Genomic DNA, 20,874 nt, shown 5'->3' on the forward strand with positions numbered 1-20,874 from the left:
GCAAAATTTGAGAAAGATAAGAAATGTTGAACCTGGAAGGGTCGTTTATACTTTTCCCATGAGGCGGCGGCACGAATCGCGAAGTTACAGACACGAAGCGACAGATAATTAAGAGAAGCATTAAATGCCTGCAGCAGACGTGGTCAGAGCACTCGATGGCTTTTTCAGCTGGCGTATGGCCATACGTCACGGGCATCACGTCACCGATCATATCGTTTATTATCATTACTCTCTAATAAACGAGGGGACTATCTGTATTGGGTGATACCCTTTTTGCTTGAGCCCGACCGGGTTGGGTCCGGTCCGGGGCAAGTCGGGGCCATCGAACCCGACCTGGATGCAAGGTAGAACGACGGCCACGTCAACAACCGAGGTCGATTCATTTCGAGACCGTTGCAGAGCTCGATATGAGTTACCACCGGATGGAGAAACACACAAGGTCGGAAGCCAGACTCGTAACGGATAACCAAGCGTCGCTGGATATCTCGCCCAAACGTGATTTTCTCAACCACTTCAGGCCATTAAGGCGTAATTACAGGGATCCACGATGTAATTAATTTACCTACCTTATTTTTACCCTTAATCAGAATGTATAAAAGGGGAGAAGACCCCATAAAGAGAGGGGAGGAAATCATTACACTACGGTACCATCTCTCTCAATTCTTGTACGCTATCAAGCACAATTGTTCTAAGCAATATTATATTCTGCGATTATTTACTTTAGCAGCAATTGTTGAGTCTTTATCTTTTATTTTCCTCAATCCAAACCTTTTGTATCTTTTAGTTCACGGATCCTTAAAACCCCATATAAATTCAATTGTTATCCGGATTCCAGGGTAAACATATACTATACAGTGACATCCCTTGACTTCTTGGTGAGTTTATTTCTTTATAATTTGACCTCCCCCCCTAATGAAAATCCTGGCTCCGCCACCGATGACGAATACGATCTCTTCACTCTGTAACGAAAATGTATCAGTTGGAGATAGGAGTGGCAAACGGGCGGGTCGGATCGGATATGGTTCGGGTTGAAAACGGTAATGAAAAAATAGATAAATTATCCGAACCGACCCATATTTAATACGGATAAAAAAGGGTTAACCGGCAGATAATATGTGTAACCTTATTATCCATAACTTCTTGCATATGATCACTTTTGGGAGAATTCTTAGTCTTCTAACTTGAGGAACCCCCAATTTGAGGCTTTACAAATGTAAAAGTTAGACTCATTGGTTATACATTAGTTACCCATTGGTTATCTATTTTCTAAATGGATAATATGGTTCTTATCCATATTTAATCCGTTTTTAAAAAATTCATTATCTAACCCATTTTTTAGGGAATAATATGAATGGTTAATTATGTTTTTAACCATTTTGCCACCTCTACCTCTAGTTGGAGACCTGAAATGAAAAAATCTTAATAGAAAATACTTTTCTCTTCTAAGCATTATGCGGCACAAATATGAATTAATTGGGACCTAAAGCAACTATCACACACTTGGTAGAAATAAAAAAAAGAAAAGAAAAGTTGGAAGAATAAAATGAGTAATTTGGGAAAAAGAATTATTATGACAACATAAAATAAAACTGTGACACTGTTTAAATATTTTGTCCTCAAGATATAGTCCTTATAAAAAACTTTTTACGGCAGAGAATCTTTGCAGAGAGAGAAACTCATAAACCACTCTATTATTCCATTCCTCTTTAATTACCCCCATATTTATCTCCTCTTTCTCCCTTTTCTTCTTCTCTACAAAAAGGTCTCATACAATTCATCATCACTAGAAACGTTACTACAATGGAAATCCAACAAATTGTTCTCAAGTTCAAATTTCACATCTTATTTGCATCTATTTTTTCTATTTTCATCATTATTCTCATTTATCTTGCACCTCGTTTTATCGATGTTATTAAGTACTTTTGGCCTCTCTTACTCTCCACTGCTCTTTTCCTTGTCGCCGTCGTTCTCTTTGGACGGATTGCTCCGCCGGTTGCTGAGGCTGAGAAACCGGGTGAAGATATATTGGATTTCGTGGCGGGTCAACCCGATGAATTACAACCTCAGCTACATGAATTACATGAACATGGAGAAGAAGAAGAAGGTGAAAGCAGTACTAGTAAAGTAGAGTGAAGGGAATTTAATTAGTGGTTATTTCTGCAATTTTTATTATTTTAGACACTTTTTTGGATCTGTTTTTCTTCTTCTTTATCCTCGATCTCCATAATGAAATTGACAGGCGGTGAATTGTGTATATTCTTCCGAATAATGTTCCAACTTGCATTATTGGAGTAGCATTTTATATTGAAGTTATAGCGGGTGCGACTCCATTAATTATACATACTGCAACTCTCTTGTAGTAGTACTTCTAATCTAACGAAAATTTTCACCTCTGGTTTATATTGAAAAAAGGGAGGCGAAATTTCGATTATATTAACCCTTTCGTGAACCAAAATATGGGAAGATGAATGAGAATGAAACTGTCCCGTCAATAAAGTAAGGCTTTTCAATATTCTTTATTTCTGGTCGGCTGGAAAGGAGAATAAGCAGTGTACTGAAATCTTCATGATAACACCCCATCTGATGTAATGACAGGGTCTTCCCCTCGCCCAGAAGTTATGTATAAATCGCGTGATTTTATTTTGTGCCTCACACAACTTACACTAGTTGTGTGAAACACAAAATAAAATTTTTCGTATAAATCGAACTTTGAGAATGTAGAACTTCTTAGTAATGAGTATTTGATCAGTAAATCTAACTGTGAGAACGTAAAACTTCATAGTAGTGAGTATTTTTTTCTTAATGATTGCATCCAATATGAATATGAATTCGAATTAGTTGAGTCAATAAATTTTGAGTATCGCATAATTAAAAAAACAATTTATGATTGAAGTTTGCTTCTCCAAACTTAGAATTGAGGAGATTTAGTGACTATCCCTCTAACTATCCAAAGCAATTTTAGAGTAGTAGGATTGAACGTCTATTTATCTATCTATCTATCTCGTGACTTCACATCCCTCGTATCCAAAAAAAAAAAAGAAATTGTAAAAAGTAAACAAAAGGTAACAAATCGTTTTCATTAGTTTGTTCAATCTCGAAAATGTTACTGCTTTAGATTGAATTGTGCGGCTTACGGTGAACGCACTACAGGCAAATCAGGAAAAAGAAAAGCGAGAAAGTCATAAGGACTCACCTAATCTCCATAATGAGATAAAAGCAATTGTTATACATTTTAGTGAACAAAAACTTTTTTTATTTTTAAAAACTATTTCACCAGCTAAATAGAATATAGATTATGATCAAATTATATTGTTATTAAATTGCTCAGTGCCTGGACAAAACCATCGGTAAACTCCCTTCTCTTTATATTTGAATAGTTAATACTGGTAGACTAGTACTACCCTTTAGATTGAATATTGTTTTGCGTGTTATGGTACTTCATTTTATAAAATGTGACTTTCCTAACTGCAGATTCACTGTCGGTAACTTTAGTTAGTTAGTTAACCTAGTGAAACCAGTGAATGCAACAAATTTACCTCAAAAAGAAAGACCGGATTGCCTATTTTTAGATATCCGCATCCGTATATAACGAGGGGGTGGCATATGTATACGGCCAAAATCAGGCATGAAATCGGATCGAGGCCACGTATGACCAACCTCGAAATAATACCGTTATGGTTTCATAACAGAAAGAGCGAAATTCTTGCAGTGGCCCTAAGATCACAGCGTAAATTCCGGAACAGATTTGTACTAGGCGGTTAGACAGCTGTATAATAAGATTCCTACTATAATTAGAAGTGTACCTTATTTAGGATTCCCTACTATATAAAGGGGACCCTAATCTTTTGTAACGCATCAATCATTGACAAGAGAATATACATACATCACTTTCTTGCTTATTGCTCATCTGAATGTCATTGTTATTATTTTATTGTTCTTATTCACCTACCTCGAGGTTGCCATAGCTCGAGGTCGAGACTTGCTTACATACTGGTTTGACTTGTCTTACTCTTTAATTTATACACTTGATTCCTTGTTTATCGGTTAGTATTGGACTAAATCACATATCTTTAAAACCACAATACAAATTTAATTGTTACTCGGATTTTAGGGTAAACAATATATTTGTTGCGTTTTTTTTTTCTTTTTTCGCTTTCTTTTCAAATATATCTTGGGTGAACCGAATTTCAGAACAATTGTAAAAATTATTATCGTGTAATCAAAGTTCAAGTCACAAAAACAATATCTTGCATAGATAGATCAATGTGATTCCACCCTTTTTCTAAACTCCACTTAATTAATAAATTGAGCTTTCTTTTGATTGGTCCTATGTAACTACCATCAATCTTAGAAAAAAAGAAAAGAATAGGAAAACAACAATATTAGCATTATGGTTGGATTTCTAATGTGAATTACTGACCACCGACCATTTTCGTTTGTCCTCTGAAAGACAAAAACTAGTGGGTTCACCTAATTTGTCTTGATACTAAACACCTAACGGTACTGTATCAGTTGCTAAGTTCCGATCCTACGCAGTAGTAAAGGATTCCATTTAAAATGGGCTGGCTCCACCATCCCACTTATTAAGAGATGGACTTTCAAACCTTAGTACGATCGGTCCGTAAACTTGACACTGCTAAAAATTTCTGTTACCGACAAACCGCACCATACGATAATTCGAGTCAAATCGAGAAAAAAAAAAAAAGACTATGGTTTGGTATTGAAAAAAAAATCTGACCATAATTAGTTTGGTTTGATTTTAACTAAAGAAAGTCAAACCGAAACCAAACCAATCAGACATACATATATAAAAATTTTAGATATATTTATTTTAATATATAAATATATTTATTGTGATGTAATTTATAGATATTTCTTAAGCTTTTTCATAATTTTATCTTTTAAGGTATTATTTCAAGGTTGGACTTAGAACTTTTGAATGTTCCAATAAGTTTTATAGCCATTAATATTAGTAACTTAAACAATGCTAACAAAAGCCAAAACCAAAATCAAATCAATACTAATGCTTACAAAAGACATTCAATTCAATACTACGAACGACAATGTATTGAATATCTATTTTTTGTTTTGCAATAATTTAGATAAAATTGCATAACCTATTTTATTTTTTCTTTAGCCTTTAGTCATGTAATTAATACTCCCTTATTAGTCTACATATTTTAGCATGACTTAGTACTTTTAGATTATGTTTATTTTTATTGTGGCTTTTTAATTAGCAATATTTATATTACATAATTTTGTTGTCTTTGTTGTTGAATATTTTAGGATAATGCCATGACACATCTCATATTGTGTATTATTTTCTTGAAAAATACCTTATATAGTTGTATCTTTACTAGGATTAAAGAACTATTTTAAGCACAAGTTATATATTTTGTGCTACGAAGATTTTACTGGAAAAAAAATCGAAAAAACCGGAATAACCCAAAAACTCGAGAAAAACCGAGATTGAAAAACCCGAGTTTTTTGATTTGGTTTGGTCATTAGATTTAATAATCCGACACAATTGGTTTGGTTTGGTAATTGCAAAACTCCGAACCAACCCGACCTATGTACCCCTAATAATCTCTTTCAACCTCAGTGTCGGACTAGGGCCCACAATGGCACACTTTCGGCCTCCCTAAAATTTCCCTATCTCAATGATAATGAAAATTGATTGAAAATTTGAGAGAAATAAAGTCTTGCAAATGATGGAACGCTTAAACTCGACCAATCCTACCACCCTTAATCAAAGGTCTGAGATTTCTAGTATGGAAGACTTTCCACTTAAATGGGTCTACGTACCACGACTGTATTAATCGAGCTAATTTTGGATACTATATGGTTTTAAAAAATAAAAAAAGAATTAGTTACATCTCGAATAGGAAAATCCGGCATCAATAAGTGTGCAGTAGAAATCAGATGGCTTTCGCGTTACACGAGAGGAAAAAAAGTTAACAAACTTTAAGGAAAAATTACAGCAAACATTTTACAAACTATAAGGAGGAACTATAGCTAACTTTTTACAAACTTTAAGGAGGATCTATCTTTGGGATACAGTAACCAACTAAATTGTGTAAAGTACAAGGCATTTACATGTGTACAAAGGGAATTGAGAAGATTAGATGGAGATTCTGGGAAGTGTGAATTTCACTCTAGTACTAAACTGAGTAGGATTTACTGCATCACTTTTGTCAGACACTCAGAAATATATAATGTTTTTAAATCTGTGCAAGTAGTATCTGAATTTGATGTAATACAGTGGAAGTTTCAAAAGAAAACACTCATCCCAGAAATCTCACTGAAGCTGTTAGACTTTGGTGGGAAGTTTGCTTAGTACACTAATTTAGGTCGCGGGGCGATCACCTTCCTGGTCCAAGAGGATTGGGCAAGTATCAGATCTGCGGTTGATAAAGTTCCAGATTGATCAACATCAAGACTTTCAAACTCCTTCAATACAGCTGCAATGTCATGTTGGTTGATCTTCCCCATCTCCTTAAGTTTATAGATAACAAATTCAGCAGCCCTTGGGAATTCACAAACAAAAGGAAGATCAGAACTATTTGAATTTTGAAATACACTTCGAGATTACAATGAGAAAAAAGAAAATTACATGCTAGGATCGAGAGCTCAGACAGTGCGAATTTAAACCAAAAAAAACAACAACGAGTCACAAGATTTAAGAGCTTCGATCAACTTGACCTACGTCCACAGACAAGAAGTACAGTTTACCACACCCAAAGTGCCCAAGGAGAGAACAAAATTAGAGTAAATACTCTAATCAAGTGAATCAAGAAGGGTCTTTGCGAGCTAATTATAGGAACAGGCTATAAAGTTAAATGAACTTACCCTACAACCCCATCATCATCAAGATCAGCTTCCTCCAAATCAACATTTGTCGTCCTTCTTGAAAGAACACACTTCACTAGCTCCTTCTGTCTCTTTTCCGTGTTAAATTCAGCAACATAAAGGAAGAACTGACCCAAACAAATGGTGCTTGACAAAATCCAAAATATAGCAAATATACGCCCTGCTTTAGTTGAAAAGCTTTTGTCTCCATATCCTAATGTTGTAATGGTAGAACAGACACAATAAAAGGCATCTAAGGTATCTAGCCGTTCAACTCTAGCCAGGAACAGTGTCCCAGCAACTACGAGCACTAAAAGGAAGCCCGCTACCGTGAAGCACTTGTACCTTACTTTGTTTGTTTCAATCTCCTCCAATATTTCACTTGGACCAACTTTATGACGCATATGCAGTGCTTTGATTAACAGTGTTTCTTGCTTCTCCAATAAGTAGTCTGCTCCTTTGCTTAGAATCATTCCAACAAGTGCCATCCCAGAGAACACCAAGACACAAGCGAGTAGTTTAGTAGTTGCACTGTCAGGCACAATATCCCCATATCCAACCGTGGTCATTGTCACAACACAAAAGTAAACAGAATCAAGAACCCCATCTATTTTCTTTCCCTTGATCTTGTTTCTAACCAAATAAAAGCAAATGGTACCAATACCCAAGTATATAACCAAGTAAATAATAACTTTCTTAATACTAGGGTGGAGTTTATCCAAAAGCGATTTAGAACGTGGAAGTGATTGGTCATTTTTTATTTCATTCATTTCTACAGGAGCAAATTCGCCCAGAGGAGCACTTTTACATCGGCGAAATCTTTTTTTCTTAGGATCAACCGTATGATGTGTCTGATGCAGTTGATCCAACAAGGGCTGGATTTTGTCTCTGTTAGTCATTCCAGCAAGCCTGTAGTGATTTAAGAAATCCTGCAAGAAATTGTGGCTGCTTAAGAGTGTGGAAGTCCTTTAATTTCGTAAATCATAACTGATATGTAAATTCTTTTTCTTAGCCAGAGAGACTCGTCTTCAAATACCAAAACACTAACAAAGACAGTTTTCTCATGTTTTTCAAATGCAAACAGTACCTTGCCTGTCAATTATTAGAGTAGTTCTTATTCTATGATGCATCTAGAATCTAAATGCATGCCACATGCCAAGTAAAGAATTTGCTAGCATCACATTTTCTGCAAAAAGATTGGCCTTTGTATTGACTCGCAAACTACCATATTGCAAGTTTGCAACTTACACTTGGCATCCTGAGGCGAATGATAATAGCAGGTGCAAGATTCTCGTGGATGCTCTGGATACATTGGATTTATAAGTTGGGTCTTCCTAGTTGCCACATCATATATAAGCTCAGGACACCTTATCGCTAAACTAGGTAGTGGAGGCAGATTGTTCTAGTTGAAGGAAACATTGATCAGGTATACAAAGTTAAGCATTTTCTTAATGGTCACATGTTTCTTCTTGCCCCCAACATATGAAGTCTCAACTACAACTGAAAGAACTCTACGTGATTTTCCTGATCTAGCCAAGGGGTTCCTGATCATATGGAACTAACCTGTCAAACATTTGGGAGTTATCACCTAAATTAGGTTCTCATCGTTCAGATTTAAGTGATCAAAGATGGCACTAACCTAGTAGCTGAAAAATAATGAAGCTACTTCGTGCTGCAAGGCTTTTCCTTTTAAGCTACTTTCCTTTACTTCCCCCCTACCAGTAAATCATCATACAGAAACAGATTCTGAAGGAAATTAGTGTTTGAAGAACTTCAAGTACCATACAATTTTGGCCAAGGTTAAGCTAAATTCCAACAGGTGGGGTTAACAATTATAGGAGCATTTTGGACATGGGTTCATACTCATCGATGAATAGAGTTAGGATTTTGGGTAGTGGCTGCTGAGAAAATCCTCTTAACCTAGGTTGCTAGTCACATAGAGTGAAGATGCATGATACCGCTGATTTCTCTTGATTATTGACAAAGTTCTGCCCAGTAAGAACACAAGCATGGACTTGATTAGTCTCTCTTATAACTCACCTAGACACAAATAATGAAATGCATTTAGATTAGGTATCTAAATGCATATTGTATGTAATCAAGTCTCGCATTGATGAAAAAAACATTATACATATAATCCAAGTGGTCACTGTATGAAGTAGGACTCATCTTGTCTGAGACATACACTATGCATTTCATTCTGTTATTAGCATGTCAGTAGAACTAAAATCATGGGGTTCCTTCGGCAATATTAGTTTTTTCTCTCGGATGCAAGAGATTGAGTTTGATTCCTTTATATCTCTCATCCCTTCTACTACATTGTGTTGGACACGTGCTAATCATATCTGCAAAATGATTTGTCGCTTGTAGAATCAAGCGCTCTTGCTTCCAACGCCAGAGTAAGAGAAATAACCTATATGTCCTGGATTGACAAACTTGTTCTTGCAACTACAACATAAAATTGGTAACTACAACGAGTCCAAAATGCTTTCAAAAGCGAGTATACCTTTCAGGACCTCTTGAAGTTGGTCCAATTCTCTACGTGAGACTTAAATAGATAAGCATTCCAGTAAAATTCTACGGTCACAACCCATTGTTTTCTTCCATATTCTTACTATAATCATTGAAAGAAAATTACATCCAGCTAGGGGTGTCAAATGTGCCGGTCGAGCTGATTTTGGGCGGGTCAAAATGGTCTGAGTCAATAAATGGGCGGGTCAATACTTTTGGGCTGAGATGGGTTGGGTCAAGTTGGGCTAATATTTGGATCATAGCCCATCCCGCCCAACTCTTACCAAGTTCTAATTAATGTGTATCATCAGTTGTTTAATTATCAAATAAGACTTTTTTTCTTTTGTTATGGTCATATAATATAACATATCAAACAAAAAAAATATTATTTTTAAAGATATTTTAGCAAAGTTACTAGTGGATCAAAATGGACTCTCAACTTTAAATGAGTTGAGTTCAACCAATGGGCAGGTCAATGACCAGCCCAACTTTGGGAGGGTTGGGCGGGTCAAATGAGTCTGGGCTCAAATTGCCACCCCTACATCCAGCCGAAACCGCCAACATGGAATAGTAATTAAAGATAAAAGTAGCTTTTCTTGGCCAAATTGGTAATTCAACCACCAAAATTGCTAAATAACTAAAATTCAAACTCTATAGAGGCTGAATAAGCTAACTTACCAAACAGGACAAAAATTCACTCTAACTCCCCCAGCTGCTCCAGCCCACCACTGCTGCCGCTAAATCGCAAATTGCCATGTTTTCTATATTTTGTATGAATATTTAGGTTGGCTTCCTACAAATTTATATAACGAAAGACAGAGCTTAGACAATTTAATTGTAATCCAATTACCAGAAAAAAAGTAAGTTGTTTCGGTCCTTTCTGTGGGGGAATTGGTGGAGGAGCTCGAATCTTGTTTGACAACAAGAGCTACTTGGCATGGAGGCGTGAAGACAGGTCTTACACTTGCTACCATAAATTGGAGTTTTAAATTCCAGGCTTTCCCCTTTCTTCCTATCAAATTGTTATCACTTTCAGCTTCTTGTAGGGCCTGTCGTCATTTGGCGTTTACATGTTTTTTCCTACCATGGAGGTGACGGTTCTAATCCACATTATATTATATTGTATCCTATCGTTTTATAAAGATAATATTTGGATAGATTATATTATTTGTTATTGTTAAATAACTTTTTGCTATTTAATTTGACTATACTGTACTATAACTGATAAGTTTATTAAAATACTCTCAATTAAATAAATTTATCAAAAATTATGCATAAAAATAATTTTCAAAAACAAAACAGAAGAAGAAAGCAAAATACCTTAAGAAAGCAAAACAAAGGAGTGAGATAGAAGAAGGCAAAACAAAGGAGCACATCTAATTAGAATTGAGTTAAGAGCAAATTAAGAAAAAAATAAAACAGAAGGCGGCAAAACACCTTTAACGTTGGCGGCACAAGTTCTGAAAAAAAATAAAGTAGGTTATAGGTTGGAGATTTGGAGTTAAAATAGCAAAAGAAAAAGCTAAAGGATAAAATATAATTGTGGAGTAATAAGTTAGGGCATAATTGAAAAGAAAAATAGGAAACAATCCCACCACACTAAATCGGTTGTTTAAAAAAAGGAGATTTTTATTGTTTCGGAACAATGAATTTAATAATACATACAACTAATTTTAATGAAACAATCAAAACAAATATTATTTTGGAATAACAATACAATAGGATATAATGAAATAACCATCCAAACAAGCTGTTAAGTTTGGGTTAACGCTATAATTTACAAACAAATTGACTACTCTAGAATTGCTCATTTGGCACTAACAAAAATATACTACTATGTTTTCCACGTGTCCAATCTTAATAACAATCGCCACTTGAGTTTTCTTCCCCAATTTCTTTTTGCTTAATGATACTTTTTACTTTTTAAATTTTGCATTGATTCTCTTATTTGATTTTTGTGTGTGTCCTGTGTAACTAGAGTTTAATGAACCATAGGACATTACGTCATTCGGAACCAGAATGCTTAATTTCGGAGGCGCGTTCAAGATTTGAGTTATATGAGTTTAACATTTAAAGATTTTAAAATTGAACTCATTATATTTGTATAAGTATGGGTTCATAGTTATTATTTGTTGTAATTTTTATAAATCTTTACACATAAAATTTGTGCCCCGCATTAAAAGTATTAGATTCAAATGAACCGATAATATAATGCTGCGCAACCCAAAAAGACCATATATGCTTAAAATAGTACTCTCTTTTTTTGTGTCTTAATTTGACTAATTAAAAAATTAAGAACGTAAAGAAAGTGTAATGAATGATAGAATGAGAATGATTAAGAGTAATATAAAAAGTGATTATTTTTTGCAAATAGATTTAAAAGGAACATAAGATGTATGTTGAGTTGTGTTCCACATTGGTGGGTTATGGGTATCTTGGTCTCCTTATGTTATCTTGGGCAATCCTCACCTCACAAGCTACCTTTTGGGTTGAGTTAGGCCTAATGTCCATTATTATCATGATATCAGAGTCACACCCATCCCAATTTATTGTTACCGATGTTGGACCCTATTTATATTGTCCATGCTCTAATTACAGTCCTGGGCGTGAGGGGTGTTGAGTTGTATTCCACATATAAGTATCCTGGTCTACTTAAATTGAAATGGAGTGAGTCGTTTCTTAAATAGGACTTTTATTTGAGAAAATCTCACTTTATACCCATTAATTCCAAACTATTTACCCTTTAATACCCAGACCCAAACTATTTACTACTGCTACCCATGCTCCCCAAACTATTTACGCGCATTTCTTCTTCCTCCTCCTCATTTTACCTTCCTCACTTTATACCCATCGTATTTTTTCCTTCCAAACTTTATACAAGGATCTGGTGAAGCCCAGGTGCAAACTTTTTCCTTCCAAACTTTTCCTTCCAAACTTTTTCCTTCCTATATAAAAAATAATCCTTGTAAAGCCATCACCAGATGCAAGTCTTGAAGATTGTTGGGCTTCACCAGATCCTTGTATAAAGTTTGGAAGGTAAACATCATTTTTTTCCTATATAAAGACTTTCATCTGGCCATCACCTTTAATATCCACCATTGTTGGGCTTGAAAAACAATTTTATTTTTGAAGATTTTTTGTTTGATTCAAAGTGGGTGCTATTAAATATTGCTTATAGTACCTTCTGGAAGTTCATACTGGAATTTGATAGCATTTGGAGCTGATTTGAGGTGATTGAGATCGAAATTTTCAGTTGAAAATCGAAGAAGAACATAGCTACAGTATACCGCTACGGTATACAATATGCTGTAGGAGTATATAGCTATACTGCAACAGTATACTATTATAGTATACAATATATTGTTATAGTATACTGTAATAATATGCAATATACTGTAACAATATGTTGTAATAGCATACAATATACTATAATAGTATACTTATTACCCGTAAATTCACTTGCCTTTTCCCTTTTAATTTGCTTTAAGCTTTTACCCAGCGTGAGAGGCAAATAAAAAAAAAAAAAAAAAAAAATTATGGTATGTTATATAATGTAACGGTATACTCTTACAATTAGATCCTTTTAGAATTTTTTGAAATTTTTATTGACAATTACTATTTCAGTTAATAATTGAATTAAACTTTTTTTAACTCTTTGCGTACGATTGTATACCCTGTTGGTATAACTATATACTATACTGCTATCAAATGTTAGTTAATATTTTTTTGGTTGTATTAGCTACATTTAATTGGTACACAATTTGATTTTTCTTTAGTAATAATATAAAAAAAAGAATAATAAAAAATAATGAAAATAGGAAATGAAATTAGATTATGAAGAGAAAAAGAAAATAAAAAAAAAAGAAGTTGAATGAAATTAGAATAGGAAAAAAGAAAAAAATAAGAAGAAAACGAGAAAAAAGAAAAGGAGAAAAGAAAAAGAAAAGAAAAAAGAAACAAGAAAAGAAAAGAAGCATAAAAATAAAAATGAATTGGAGAATAAAGAGAAAACTTACTATGAGTAGGAAATGTAATTAGTTTATGGGTAGAAAAATAAATGGGCAGACAAAGATAAATAGTTTTGTTTTTGTGGATAACTAGTCAAAACCCTTTGAGATTTGATATTTGAATACAAAAGTGTTATTGAGTGACCCGAGCGACCCGAACAACGTGAACTTGCAGAGCGAAGAGAAAATGGAGGGAAAGCGTTCGAACACGCAACCGCTAACACTACTAAGAAAAATCAAAGGTAATGATCAATGTGCTTCCATAAACCTCAAATTTTCCTGAAAATTCATTGCAAAATTCTCGCGTTTCAACAAATTGTTTCTGAACGAATCGTCTTCACGCTTGTGTCATATATACTTTGATATTGTTTTGGAGGATTTACTGGCTCCATTGTCGAGGATCTCGCTCGAGGTAGAGCGCCGACAATCTACATCGATCGTTTCAGAAATTACTGTACTGACGCTTCTGGAAATTGGTATATATTCTTCATTATTTCTAATTTAGCAATTTTTTCTTGAATATATGAAATTAACAATTAAGTTAAGCCTAGCGAAGTGTTTTTTATTTCTTTTTTAGGCGACATAGTTGAGAACAGTGAATATTTGCTGCTGTTTGAAATTTCTTGTCGACTTGGCATTTTAGAATTCCAACACGAAAAATTACACTGAATTGAACTGTTGATCGGTATAGGAACGATCTAACTATTTATGCAGTTGATCCTGCGAATGCGAGTGGATAATGTTAACAACTCTCAGTTTAATTGTCTTTCTCAGAAGAAGAACAAAGATAGTCTATACTGGGAGTTTTTTACAAAGAAGCCATATCCAAATTTTGAGACACTAAGTAGTGACCAGTGTTATCAAAGCGATGAAACAATGCAAAGCAAGGGGTTATCGCTTCACGGGTGAAGCTATGCGCTTCATAGAATTGTGAACTTCAATCAATGACATGCAAAATGATCCCAGCGAGAAGCCATTGGTTATTTGAATGTCAAGTTTGAGGACTTGGATTAATATTATATTTGCATTATTGTATATCAGATACTGAAATTAGTTATTTCAATTGCAATTTGATCATATGGAACTATATTCAATTATTTAAGGTATTTTTAATGTGAGGCATTAGGTGATTTGAAGCGTGAGCTTCACTTCATGCTTCTCGCTTCAAGACATTTTTCCTTTTTCTTTTTGTTGGATTGCTCGCTTTTAATAACACGTTTAGGTACTCTGTCTATTTGATCTATGTGGCACTCTTTCTTATTTAGTATGTTCCAATCTTAATGACATATTTTTGTAGTTGGAAACTCTTTAATTTTTAACTTTTCATTTTACCTGTAATGACATACTCTTACTGTTAGAGAAATATCATGGCATGTTTAAGACCACAAATTCTAAGAGTGCTTTTGGGTATGCGCCAAAAATCTCTTTTTTTTTTCTTTCTTAAACTTTGTGCCTACTAAAATACCGTTACGTAAAATGAAAAGGAGGAAGTAATTGTAATGCTGAATGAAGTCCAAAAACCAAGGCAATTTACTGAAGTTGGAGATTGAATTGCCAATTAATAGCATCCAAGTGTTCTGATAGTAGTCTTTGTTGAATTTATGTAGCTCTTGCAGCTCCGATGGATCGAGTGGCAAAGAATCTATATCATTGAAGAGGGAATGCCATGCACGTAGGATTGGTGAGTCTAGGGAGACTAAATCGTACTCTCATATTTCATCTGACTAGTCATCATGAAATAGTTGGAAAAATAATAATTGAATGAGAAAGGGGCAGGAATGATAATTGAATTTCTTTTTATCCTCTTTGGGAAATGATAAATTAACAGGAGGAGCTGTTTCCTCCTTTTGTTGACTTCTTTCCAAACTTCCGTTTATGGCCTGTCCCTTCCTTGATGTTAATAGGATGTGCAATGGGAGGTAGTCTGAGGTTTCTCGCTCAATTTTCTCTTCTGTTTGGTCGAACAAACTTGAAGGCCTTATTACCCTCCAATTTCCTTAACATCCTAGGACTAAGCCGTGTTACTTACGTCTATATGGTTCTCATTCCAGATGTCTTGTTGAGAGTCCTTTTGATAATTCAGCAACTTCTGCAAGAAAGCAGGCATGGATCAAAGAGAGACATATATTACATGCATCCTACTGTTTTTAAAGGTAATCTGGATTGACTGTTTATGTCTCAGTGACTAATGTTTCAAAAGACAAATCTGGACTGGTCCTTGGTGTTCAAGTGTAGTTACTGCCAATTAATTTCACAGACAATGGCGAGACATTATTTATTTGTAGAATTTATTTTGAAATATTCTTGTGATTGGTTACAAAGTTTTTCTTCTAAGGAAAATGCTCTTATGTACTATGGTAGTTCTGCTTTCTCAGTTGCTAACATGCCATGGTTTAGATCTCTAGTTCAAACTATATATAGTCAAAAGGCATCCTTATATGCTCATCATCACTCTTTTGCACTCTATAATGCAGAACCATCTGTTGTTGATCGAGCAATTAATGACATTTGCATCCTCTTGCAGTGCAGTCGGCATAACCTTAATGTGGTATATCAATTTACTTTCCTTTTTGTATCAAAACAGACTCAATATCAATATATATCCACATATACTTATGTAGACATATAGTATATATAGGTTTTTAGGTCGTCCACTGTTTTAAGTTGGGAAACTATCCATAGGGTGTGTTCACTGTCACTTCTGTTTGTTTTTATTTATACGCTCATTTTTCACTATGGAGGATTCAGTGAGGGTTAAGAATTTTGATTAATAGTGGAAATGGTCGTTCTGATTTACTTTTTAGAAACTTTTGACATGCGAAATGGTAGATCCTCAAGTACCTCAGTGACCATGCAAGCATATAACATTTCTTTCTTTGGGAGGAAAATTTTATTTGATTTTTCTATCACTTGACCCTGCCTTCTCCATAACATGGGGAGTGGGGGTGGGGGTGGGGGGTTCAATAATGTAGTTGATTAGAAGGATGTGTCTACTGTTTGTCGTGAAGAGCTCGAATATTGACTTCAGAGAATGTTGGATATATCTTGACTAGGGTAAACCCAAATTCAAATGATTAGTCTTTTTCTCCTTGTATCGCTAATTCGTGTACAAAACTTGACCATATACTCTTTTGAACCTTGCCTTCTGCAGGTATCTGTTGGAAACGGGTGCGTACCTCTATACAGTTAATCTTGCCATGAAGCAGCGTGCTTCCAGACACGTACAGTTGGGGTTCATTATATGCAATGCTCTTTTTTCATACTCGACATATCACGTTTGCAATCTAACATATCAAATGTTTCTTCGTCAATTGATTATGCTTATAGCTCCTGCATTTGTTTGACTGCCGCCTCATATGTGTCTAAATTCCTCTTCGAGGAGCAAAATTATTTCATGATTGAGATATTTAGCATAGTCTATCATGTTACGATAAGCTTTTATACTATAGCAAAGTAAAATATAATAATCGTGGAGAAAGCATCTCAAGGAGTATTATTGCTTCATCATTTTTGGCCTACTTGTGAAGATTGTAGTAGCATGTTTAGATCTAGTTTCAACTGTTCGCCAGTGAAGTTCTCGATAAATCTACTGCTGTTGCATTTTGCTTGAGACTAAATTTTGTGTTCCTTAAGACTGATATATGGTTGGTTTTCTTCTTTGTTTATATGTTAATAGTTCCTTGCAATTTTCGGTCATAAAGTTCTTTATTCCTTTATGGTCTAGATTGGTGATGGGCTGGCTGCGGTATGTGGAATCTGGGAGAAAAATTGACTGCATTAGCAATCCTAACACTGTAAGAATGATAATTAGAAGTTAAGATGGGTTTCTGTAGTTTATGTAACAATCTAATTATGATGCTTCCTGCAGGCATACCCGATTCCAGTCCATGTGGAAGAGGTTGATGGTATCCTTACAACTATAAGTGTCTGAATTATGAATGCAACATGGTTAAATATGATCTACGAGTTTGTGGACTCCATACATGCGCAAGTCCAGTTATGGGTAAACGTAAAGTTGAATGGATATTTGTTATTGAGTATCTCCTATTATTTTACTTTGTGGATTGCTTGCTCAGACTATGGCTGTCGATTGTTACTCCCTTAATGCTTGAACAAGATATTATTAGTGTTGCTCAATACGTTTTAGTTGTGGAAAAGGAATCAGGTATAACTTTTCATAAGCGGGTCAAGGATATAACAGAATCATGAAAGGTATTCCTAGTTCATAAATGAGGCAACTATTTGCTGTTCATCATGCAGTGTTCCAGCGACTAGCAAATGATCAGTTTGGCAAGAGGAACCGTTGCATTGTGATAACAGTATGCGTCTTTTGTTTTGTGAATTTCCACGCATATTTGGATCCATAATCTTTTTTTTTAACCAGGGAAGGGGTTATCCTGATGTTCCTACAAGGAGGTTAGACCCATGTTGCTCACTTTGTCAGACTTGTTGCAGTTGTTATCCTACTTCAATTAACCATATTTCTGCCTTTTCATATCGCTTGCCTGTGGTAGGTTTCTGCGTCTCCTCGTTGACAAGCTGCATTTGCCTGTGTATTGCCTGGTAGATTGTGATCCATATGGCTTTGACATCTTAACTACATACAAATTCGGTTCTTTGGTGAGGATTATTCATTGTGGTGTTATTATGATGTGAACAAGTTGCTATATTTTCCTCCTTTTCACTTTTATACTGCTGCACTTTCATTTTGTTAATTTGTCCAAATTTTCACTTATCTAAAAGAAAAATCTGGTACATTCTTCACTGTTTCTTTTCAGTGTTCTCCTATCAGAGGCTATCATGCATTCATTCTTACCTTGATAACTTATACCTAATCTATGCAAGACACCTAATTTGAAGTGGATAGAGTATTTAGATAAGATGGATCATTAGAAGGATGTTTACTTGGGTAACTTCTGTCTTTTCTATGCTTTTTGAAGCAAATGGCTTATGATGCAAAGTTTTTACGAGTCTGTGAGATACAATGGCTTGGAGTATTTATCCAGGATTGCGACAATTATAGCATTCCACAGCAATGTCTCCTGCCTTTGACTGCAGAAGGTAAAATTCACGCATTTATGGTTTCATTTCACTGTACCTTTTTTTAAAGCAATTCACAAACGACTGACATAAAATCTTGCCAGATAAGAGGAAAGTTGAAGCGATGTTACTTAGGTGTTATTTGCAAAGAGAAGTACCAAAATGGAGGTAGAATTTCATACCAAGTAATGTTAATGCCAACACTTATGGTCGGGTGCTGAAAATACTCTTACCTTCCTCCCCCTCTTTTACCCTCAAACTGAAGGTTTGAACTGGAGCTGCTGTTGCACAAAGGAGTTAAGTTTGAGATTGAAGCATTGTCTGTGCATTCACTCACTTTCTTGTCCCACGAGTATCTACCGTCGAAGATCCAAAGTGGAGGGTATATCTGAATCTTTTCTATTTTTGTTCGGTTCTTTGGCATGAAAAGTTCAGAGTAATTTTCATGTGCTTGAGTAAATCACTTGAAAGAACAAAGCTTTACGGTTGCCAAATTCATCATGTCCGTTCGTTTTGACAATTAAGTTTTTTCATGATGTGGTTCTGGATATAGAGCTACGAATGACAATGTGCATTGATGTTAAGCAGTTGGATAGTGAATGAAATTTGTCACTGTTTGTCATCCACAAAAACTTCGGCATTATTTGGAGAACCCAAGCCTTAGTGTCAAAATTTTAAATGAAGTTAAAAATAGTCGCTTTAGCTTGTTATGACAGTACATGTTGGTCCCTGCTTTGCACGGGAAAGTAAAATTATGAGTAAGTGTAGAGATAAACATGGACAATAATAAGGCATAGAAATTATGAGAGTGTAGACACACCTACACAGAGAATAAGGAATAATTTTTTTAAGAAAGATTTAAATTATATACATTGACAATGCAAAGAGTTTTTACATGAATTTTCATCTATGATAGCATGTTAGTAACTATTTATACCGATTTGTATATCAATGTTTATCGTGAGATTTATTTGTAATTACTTTATAAGTGATCTGGTTGTGTATTTTTTTTACATAGCTAATGTATTGAATTTAAGCTCAGAAAGTTTTTGAGTTATCCACGTCGAAAACCAAACACCCAGTAGGTTGAGATTGAGCCATTATTAAATTTCTTCTTCATGCAAAAAGAAAAGGTTAAACTGTTGTCTCACAGAAACCAATACATACTCAACCTATACGATTGAATTGCTAAAAGTTACTACTATTTATTTTTCAGAATCTAAATTTACATCTCACTTTGAACAACAATTCTTTGTCTTTGATCTTATTTTTAAAAAACTTGTTTGAGGGTTGATTTGCGGTAGTCACGTAATATAAGTTGATTCAACTTATGGAATGAATTAATTTTGGGTTGCAACTATTTTATCCCCTTAACTAATAGCGCCGCTAACTAATGCATCTAAATGTGGACAAGTTAGACAATTTGCACATTTATGTACAGCATGCAAGATGTGATAAATGATTGAATTGAAATTAAAACAAAGACCAAACAGAATATAATGAGAGTATTTTACTGAAAGTTTGAAACTTTCGACTTGTTGTTTGCTAACAGAGAAAATTTCAAAAACAACAATTTTGAAAGTCTACGATGATAAAAGACGGGGGTGGCTAATGACATAAATGAACATAAATAAGTGGGGAAAAAATTAAAGAGATCTAAATAAGGAAGTATCCTCCCGCATGTGTTAAAAAATATAATCTTGAATTGATATTTTCCACAAAGAAATAGAGCAAAGCATGTAGCTGAAGAACCCACAAAATATTATAAAATCTTGGTAAAGATTCGATTTAAATTACTCAAAACGAAGAGAACGTAGTACTTACCATGAAATGGCAATATAACAGCGGACTGATCGTCATTGGTGTCATTGGTTCTGTTATATAAAAATGGTAAGAAAATCTTTGATATAATTATTCGATTTATTTCTCATTTTGGTCACAGCGAACGTCGTCATAAACAAACTAGTTCACCCTCTACTACTTGTTTCTACTCGTTAATTTGTCCTCTCTTTTCTCATCAACTCTCTCAGTTCGTTTGATTATATTCAATGGAGCCCTTTGCTGAATTGGTATGTTTCACTTTCATTTAAAAAACAATCTACTGCTTTAGTTAGTCTGAAGCTGAAAGTTGTTTTTGCTTTAATTATTTCTTGAAGGGTTGTATTTTGAAAGTGGACGTGTGTTGCGATGCATGCAAGATGGAGACGGTGAATATTTTGAGTTCTATATGCGGTAATATATTTGCTTTTATTTCTATTGATCAACTCTGCTTCTCTTTCATGGATTGAAAGTATGATTTTGATGACAATAAAAACGACTAAGCTATCTGTCTGTATTAATATAACTTGATTTTTCTTCTTGTGTTGACCCTTGCATTAGGATTCTAGGGGATAAAGGCCATGGTTATGGCTCATTGAACTTGTAGAATTATAGAAGGAAAATATGATTAAGCCCGCTTCTTCTGCTC

The 20,874-nt window shown here is 34.7% G+C and overlaps 3 protein-coding genes across 5 annotated transcripts in view; 2 read left to right on the forward strand and 1 right to left on the reverse strand.

Moving 5' to 3' along the window:
* Positions 1,653 to 2,313, forward strand: LOC109230472. Its single transcript, XM_019395964.1, has one exon. The coding sequence runs from the start codon at positions 1,801 to 1,803 to the stop codon at positions 2,131 to 2,133; it is 333 nt and encodes a 110-aa protein (XP_019251509.1). The 5' UTR covers positions 1,653 to 1,800; the 3' UTR covers positions 2,134 to 2,313.
* Positions 5,908 to 10,445, reverse strand: LOC109229023 (two-pore potassium channel 1-like). The gene is made up of 4 exons (XM_019394323.1): positions 10,211 to 10,445; positions 10,039 to 10,121; positions 6,850 to 7,778; positions 5,908 to 6,526 (listed from the first exon to the last, which is right to left on the reverse strand). The coding sequence occupies exons 3-4, from the start codon at positions 7,746 to 7,748 to the stop codon at positions 6,334 to 6,336; spliced, it is 1,092 nt and encodes a 363-aa protein (XP_019249868.1). The 5' UTR covers positions 7,749 to 7,778; positions 10,039 to 10,121; positions 10,211 to 10,445; the 3' UTR covers positions 5,908 to 6,333.
* Positions 13,502 to 20,874, forward strand: part of LOC109229024 (meiotic recombination protein SPO11-1) — a 10,433-nt gene continuing 3,060 nt past the window's right edge. For 2 of the 3 annotated variants that reach the window (XM_019394324.1, XM_019394325.1), the window contains exons 1-16: positions 13,502 to 13,609; positions 13,744 to 13,843; positions 14,975 to 15,048; positions 15,419 to 15,520; positions 15,842 to 15,915; positions 16,519 to 16,535; positions 17,092 to 17,161; positions 17,236 to 17,272; positions 17,485 to 17,532; positions 17,628 to 17,686; positions 17,752 to 17,783; positions 17,882 to 17,987; positions 18,308 to 18,428; positions 18,512 to 18,575; positions 18,673 to 18,789; positions 20,564 to 20,639. In XM_019394324.1, the coding sequence (XP_019249869.1) occupies positions 13,555 to 13,609; positions 13,744 to 13,843; positions 14,975 to 15,048; positions 15,419 to 15,520; positions 15,842 to 15,915; positions 16,519 to 16,535; positions 17,092 to 17,161; positions 17,236 to 17,272; positions 17,485 to 17,532; positions 17,628 to 17,686; positions 17,752 to 17,783; positions 17,882 to 17,987; positions 18,308 to 18,428; positions 18,512 to 18,575; positions 18,673 to 18,789; positions 20,564 to 20,576 (1,089 nt within the window). In that variant the 5' untranslated portion in view covers positions 13,502 to 13,554 and the 3' untranslated portion in view covers positions 20,577 to 20,639. Of the gene's footprint in view, positions 13,610 to 13,743; positions 13,844 to 14,974; positions 15,049 to 15,418; positions 15,521 to 15,841; positions 15,916 to 16,518; positions 16,536 to 17,091; positions 17,162 to 17,235; positions 17,273 to 17,484; positions 17,533 to 17,627; positions 17,687 to 17,751; positions 17,784 to 17,881; positions 17,988 to 18,307; positions 18,429 to 18,511; positions 18,576 to 18,672; positions 18,992 to 20,563; positions 20,640 to 20,874 lie in introns of those variants that run through there. The other variant, XM_019394326.1, reaches the window with a different exon arrangement.

The sequence above is a fragment of the Nicotiana attenuata genome, chromosome 7 (assembly GCF_001879085.1).
Source record: "Nicotiana attenuata strain UT chromosome 7, NIATTr2, whole genome shotgun sequence".
NCBI lineage: Eukaryota > Viridiplantae > Streptophyta > Magnoliopsida > Solanales > Solanaceae > Nicotiana > Nicotiana attenuata.

Bases quoted from the DNA above. Each gene is read 5' to 3' on its own strand.
- LOC109230472 (XM_019395964.1), top strand. From the start codon at position 1,801: ATGGAAATCCAACAAATTGTTCTCAAGTTCAAATTTCACATCTTATTT.
- LOC109229023 (XM_019394323.1), bottom strand. From the start codon at position 7,748: ATGACTAACAGAGACAAAATCCAGCCCTTGTTGGATCAACTGCATCAG. The intron at 6,527-6,849 runs GTAAGTTCATTT...TGAATTCCCAAG, and splicing joins GATGATGATGGGGTTGTAGG to GGCTGCTGAATTTGTTATCT.